Genomic DNA, 6,509 nt, shown 5'->3' with positions numbered 1-6,509 from the left:
TCTTCAAATATAACGTTGGACGCATGTCAGATCGATCCTCTGAACATAGTGTATTTTGGAAGATCTAACATAATGACATGCATATAAAAACATATATTCATGCACAAGTGCGGAGGGGATTTGTATTTTTATTTTCTTTAATGTTTGTGTTTAAGATGTTGAATGATATATATACTTAGATGAAATTTGATTCAAATGTGTTTGGTAATTTTTTCATGACATTGAGTTCCCTATCTGAATCAATGTAAAGGCCGTATATTAATTTTTAGCTTATTATAACTCTTATACAGATAGTGCATAAGATTAAAACAAAAAATGGGAGTACGATTGTCAAAACAGGGGTTTAAAAGACCTGATACTCCGAGTATAAGTGATCTCCACCTTGGTCTGATAAATTATCTGTCAAGAAGTTTTTGCATACGTAACTTGGTGTCGAAACAAAGAAGGCGAATGCTTGTTGGCGGTTATGATCTTGACATGACTTATATATCAGACCGAATTTTAGCAATGTCATTTCCTGCAGAACACGTGCGAGCAGTGTTTCGCAACCCTTTGTGGCAAGTTAAGTCTGTATTGGATATGAGACATGCTGGACATTACAAGGTTAGTACGTACATAATATTAATTCAGTTTACTTTAATTTCTCTCTCTATTAAAAGATAGTGTTTCACCGGCGCTTAAGGATTATTGTCTCATTGGTGAAGCCAGCCGGGGGCGGACCTAGGTTGTGTCTTGGGGGTTCACCCGAACGTCCTCGGTCGAAAAATTACGTTATATATATAGGGCCAAATTCTGATTTTATGTGTACATATATAAAAATGAATCCCCTGAAAACAAGTGAGCAGAGACTTTTACGTTGTGGGTTCAATTCCCAAGTGTAGCAATTCCTCTTCTCTTATTTTTTACCCTTTTTAATGCATGGAATTGGGCTTGGATCATCTTCTCTTTTTAATTATTTTTTTTAATGTCATTTTTTTTCTAATTTGTTTTTGTTTAAATTTATTAGAAACATTTTTTTTATTCTTCTTATATCTATTTGTCATTTTATTTCAACATAATTTTTATGTACAACTCTTTAAAAATGATGAATTATATATATAAAGATAAATTAGATGTAGTTGAATGAAGAAACTAAAAATCGTCAATATCCTTTTAATAATATATATTTAATAAAATTCATGGAATTTCTATTCTATTTTTTCAATTCTATTTTAGTGAGATGGAAACTAAACTTATTTGATTTATTCGTCATTTTTTTTTTTCAACAAGTGATGACTAACCTAGTAAATTAAACTACATGAACTAAAAAATTGATGATGCCATTTATTTATCTTCTAATTATGCATTATAATATTAGTAAATCTATACTTATACACTTATAGAAAATCTTGATACTTTTCCTAGTAATATGTGTTTGAATGGATATTACTTTAAAAAAATTTAAAATGCAAAATAAAGTAAAACATTACAAAATAAAAGTATAAAAAGTACAAGAAATTTTAAGGATGTTCAATGGAGCAGGGTAAAAGTAGGAAGAAATGCTTAATGCGGGACTATAAGGTAATATAAATTTAGCGGGTTAAGGTAAATATTTTTCTTCTCCGTCTCACCTCCTTTTTCATCCTTTACTTTTCACGTGTTTTAGGAATTAACTTATGTAATACAACTGATCCATTCATTTTTTTTATCAACGTAGCTTTATTCTCAATATCTTTGATTAGTTTGGTGTTAACTTTTATCAACCAATGAGATACCTTGTACAAAAAGCATGTCAGAGTTACTACGCTCACGGTGTACTTACATTACCGCATGAGCTTCTTCTTTAAATTTCAAACCCCCTGAGCTTAATTCCTGGATTCACCATTGGGTGAAGCAATGCACTTTAGAGAAGTGATAAGCACTCCAAATGATAACACACATACAGTGATCGACTCTTTTTATTTCACTTTGAGGATTTCGATATATTAATAACAACAATATTGGATGCTGAAATTAGTTATATTAATTTCCATATGATTACTATAATACTAAATTCATACTTTTCTTATTAATTCTCCATAGCTTTTCAGTTCACTTTAATGAAGCATGCATTACAGGTCACACTCAACGCTTCAAGATCATGAACCCCATGTCTTTTTGCTCTTTTCACATTTAAAAACTCAAATATTAGCTTTCATGTGTATCGTAATTTTTATTTAAGATCTAATCAATCAAGCAGGTTTTATTCAAATAACTGCATCAAAGTGAAAATATCTATAAGATTGGTACACTAAAGCTTGGATGAACAAAAAGCCCCAAATGTATGTGAATCACATATTTACAAAAATATCTAGCTTTAATGATGCACTAGCTTTACAGATATGATCCTTGGTGCAAATGATGATTTTTGAAGAAGCCTTACATTAGTGTGTCGTCTTGATCACTTTGCTTGTAGGTGTATAACTTATGCATAGAGCAAGCTTATGATGCATCACATTTTCATGGTCGTGTGGAGAGGTATCCAATTGATGACAACCATGTCCCTTCTCTAGATATGATCAAGGATTTCTGTGAAGATGTCTACTCATGGCTCTCAAGTGACTCCAAGAATATTGTTGTGATACACTGCATGGTTCGTACCCTAGTATCCTTAATATGCACAATATTTCTTCTCCGTCACCTAACATTATATTCTTGACCAACTATCTAGCCCTTTTGAACTTTAATTTTGGTTCAAATCCTGTATTTCACTTTAATAAAATTCATTGAATCTGTACAAATTATTCATTTAAAACCTAGTAACTTTAAAAGATTAGAATTCTGAACTTCATTCCGCCTCTGATTATATGTTGTGGCTATGGACCATGGGTGTTGTGACTTTTAGATCAACTCTAAATTTTGAGTACATCTGTTCGTTTCTATCTTTCATTTAGAAGATGAGAAGATAGATATCAATTGATCCTATGTATACCAAACGATAATGTAATTAGCTTTTTTTCTTTTTTGACATCTCTAGGCAGGAAAAGGCCGAACAGGATTAATGGTTTGTTCGTACCTAGTTTACACTGGCATGTCAGCTGAGGATGCTCTGCGAGTGTATGCAGAGAAACGAACAATTAACAATGAAGGAGTACGTTATATCAATCCTTTAATTGAAATTGTTGACAATCCTGAAATTACATATGATTGATTTCCATTATATGTTAAGAACCTTGAGATTGTTGGTATTTTACAGGTATCCATTCCAAGCCAACGTAGGTATGTCAAATATTGGGAGAATGCACTTTCCTATACAAAGGGTGTTCCTCCAACTGTCAAATTGCCTCAGTCATGCAAGAGAGAGCTGCGTCGCATTAGATTATATGACGCTATAAACATTGAGTCCATCTTCTTCGTTCTTTCTGAGTTGCAAAGAGTAAGCACTCTAACTCATATAGGATTAAATTTGGGAGCATCAATGATTAATTTATAGATCAAGGGTGTTTGATTTATATCTATACCACTTGTGTTTGTTTCAGTGTTTTGCTTTTCATTGCAATGTATATAGTTTATTCAATCAGGTTCCAGGAGAGAAATATCGTCCATCTGTAGAAGTCTCAAAGAGTAGCTGCAGACGAATTAAGAGCGGTATTCAGAGAACTTATAGCCCTCAATATGTTTATTCATTTGTTGAGGAAAATGAAGATGAGATGAAACAAGAAAAGAAGGAACCTCGTCTTGTAGTCCAAATGGACACAGAAAGTTCTATGCTCTATCAAAAAACATGTCTTGATCATTTCTATGACATACCAGTGCAAGTACGTATCGTTACTCTATTTCTATTTTTATGTTGTAAGCCATTACACAATCTAGCTAATATAGTTAGGAATAAATATTTTGATTTGTTTCCTGAGAGTTGAAAAATGTAACTAGCTAGATCACTTTTTCATCAGTACTAATGGTCATACTTTATTCAGTAATCCTTTTTTCTCGCGAAATTATTAAAATTCTTGATAGTTTAAAGTGCACACTCTCACTCTCAAAATATTTTGCACATACAACTTTCACAAAATTCATTAAACAATTTAAACTTTAAATTTCTATGTATTGTTTATTCTTATCTGAATAAATTACATTAATAATTTCTTCCACCCATCACTAGTATGATATATATATATATATCAAATTAATATTTTAAGCTCCATATTCCAGTCAAACATTATCACATAAAATAGAAAGTAGGAAGTACATGTTTCTTCCTTTCTTGCGTCTATTATATTACATTATATCTGAACAGATATGCGGAGATGTGCGTATCATATTCTATGAAAAGCTCATAGGAGGACGTCTTTTCTATGCTTGCTTCAATACAGCTTTTATTCGGAATGATCTACTGCAGGTACGCATATTGATCTTTTTCTCCAGGATAAGATATTGTGTCAATATTTATTGTGCCACTTATTTTATGTGGATTTTAAACATCTAACTGGTTGTCTTCTTTTATGATTAACATGTAGCATTAATAGTCCCTCAGCATATAGAGAGTACTGCAGATTTTCACATCGAATGGTCCCTTATCATTTACTTAGCAATAAATTTAGCATTCTAGATGAGGGGTACTGAGAATTGTCATATCGTATACTTAACTACAAATTTGGCATGCTAGATGTGTACAGCAAAAAAGAATCAGAACCAACTAACTGAATTGTTACTATTTATTATTGCGGTGTCATATTGATGTGAAACTAATTTTGGAAACTTTGCAGTTTTCGATACGGGAGCTTGATAAAGTTGGAAAAAAGGGTAGGTCCATTACTGGTTCTTCCTTCTGCTTGGAGTTGGTTTTTGGTCCAGCGAATGGAAATTGTTTGCCAACACCTCCTTTGCACGACGATGATCTTAGTGATTATTAATTTCACTTATAAGAAGGTGGCCCGGTTTTATCAATCATCCTTTATAATATATATATAACAATTCATAGTTTCAATTGTCTTACCATCCATTTTTCAGGGAAGGAAGACTAGGAAATTTCAATAGTTTTATACATAGAACTAGAGCAAGCAGTTTTAAGAAGTAATGTAATTTTATCTTGAAACTTAGCTTGCATGCATATCCTAGAATCTAATGGGCAAAAAAAAAATTCTTAGAATATGAAAAGTGTATATCTAGGCTTTTTGGTTGCATTTAGTGCTAGAATTGGAGGGCCAAATTGTATTCTCTGTTTGATGATCCTTATAATAATTAACCAACTTAAAGATTGGAGTTGATTACATGCACTCATAAGTGTGAAGAATTTTACACTGTGTTTTGACTTGTAGCAAGTAACCTGCATTACTTTTTAGATTTCTAGTCCACTTTTATGAACTATCAATATGTGTGTTTGCCATATTATTTACGCAAGTTTATTGTGGCATTGCTAAACATTGTGTTTTGACTTGTAACTGGTCATATGATCCTACTAGTACAATGTATTCGTGTCCGAAGAGAATGGACGTAGAAATAAAGAAGAACCCATGTCAGCCAAAGAGTAGCTCACCCTTGGATTCAAATGTCACAGGTTTCATAATTGAGGTCTCGTATCAGCTGCCTGAATATGCCCTATACTCAACAAAGAAAGAGAAAGTGCAGTATGAGTACACAAATACATTGTACTGGTAGGATCATATGACTAGTTACAAGACATGAATGTCAACAATAGTCACAATACAATAATATAGGCCAACGCATATATCAATAAATCAAAACAAATATAAACTCCTGGTCATAACTCTTTACTTAACCAATGCATGAAACATGTCCCACATGATCACAACAACATATGCCTCGTCCTCTCATGGAACCCACACATAAATCGATAGTGTACCAATGTGGTACCCGAGCTAACCGTTAGTATTTTATACAAGACATGATATCCAAGTCAAGCATTAGTATTATGTACCATAATGGTACCCGAGCAAACATCAATCCCAACCAACATGCACAATCACAATCCCAAAGAACAACCACACTTGAAACCACAATAATTAGCATGTTTATTGCATGTGATTATCAATATGATGTCATTTCACATTAGCCTTTTTACTTTCTTTACATGCATTGTACAAGTAATACTATAGATAAATTAACATGTACATATTACATAACTTGGAAAACAAACAATCATCATCTACCTCGAATCAAGCCTTGGAAACTCTAGAGAACCCAAGCTTTCCCCTTTTTGCAATGCCTTGTCTTGTTCATGGTCTAAAACAATAATAAAACACAACAATAAATGATTAATGTCCTAGCAATACACATATTATACTCAAATCCTCATCCTGGGACAGTTTGATGATTATTCTACCCAACTAGGGCTTTCCACACTATAGTTTCAAGTTAAAACCCTTCCCTAGGGTTGACCACCATACATTCTAGGGGTTAAGAATCGAATTACAAGTTCGTAGAGTAATTAACTTACCTTTATCTAAGAGAATGATCGAAAACAAATGAACAGTTCCCTAGGTCATGTAACACCTCGAATATTTGAAGCTAAATTTGGAAAGGAAAGGTCT

General features: G+C 32.7%; 1 protein-coding gene across 2 annotated transcripts; it reads left to right on the top strand.

Moving 5' to 3' along the window:
* Positions 1 to 304: 304 nt before the first annotated feature.
* Positions 305 to 4,983, top strand: LOC125819233 (phosphatidylinositol 3,4,5-trisphosphate 3-phosphatase and protein-tyrosine-phosphatase PTEN1). Of its 2 annotated transcripts, XM_049498700.1 has the most exons (8): positions 305 to 603; positions 2,435 to 2,611; positions 2,996 to 3,109; positions 3,215 to 3,394; positions 3,540 to 3,776; positions 4,256 to 4,357; positions 4,725 to 4,887; positions 4,969 to 4,983. In XM_049498700.1, the coding sequence occupies exons 1-7, from the start codon at positions 316 to 318 to the stop codon at positions 4,869 to 4,871; spliced, it is 1,245 nt and encodes a 414-aa protein (XP_049354657.1). In that variant the 5' UTR covers positions 305 to 315; the 3' UTR covers positions 4,872 to 4,887; positions 4,969 to 4,983. The 2 variants fall into 2 exon arrangements, with proteins under 2 accessions (XP_049354657.1, XP_049354656.1); XM_049498699.1 differs by lacking the exon at positions 4,969 to 4,983 and having other exon boundaries at positions 4,725 to 4,920.
* The last annotated feature ends 1,526 nt before the right edge of the window (positions 4,984 to 6,509 follow it).

This window comes from Solanum verrucosum, unplaced genomic scaffold (assembly GCF_900185275.1).
Source record: "Solanum verrucosum unplaced genomic scaffold, falcon-dt-bn FXZP01000246.1, whole genome shotgun sequence".
NCBI classification, from domain to species: Eukaryota; Viridiplantae; Streptophyta; class Magnoliopsida; order Solanales; family Solanaceae; genus Solanum; species Solanum verrucosum.
The sequence above is the reverse complement of the archived record's forward strand: the minus strand, read 5'-3'. Positions and strand labels throughout refer to the sequence as shown.

Excerpts from the sequence above, each read along its gene's own strand:
- LOC125819233 (XM_049498700.1), top strand. The coding sequence starts at position 316 with ATGGGAGTACGATTGTCAAAACAGGGGTTTAAAAGACCTGATACTCCG. Across the intron at positions 3,395-3,539 it reads TTCTTTCTGAGTTGCAAAGA|GTTCCAGGAGAGAAATATCG; the intron begins GTAAGCACTCTA and ends TTATTCAATCAG. Across the intron at positions 3,777-4,255 it reads TCTATGACATACCAGTGCAA|ATATGCGGAGATGTGCGTAT; the intron begins GTACGTATCGTT and ends ATATCTGAACAG.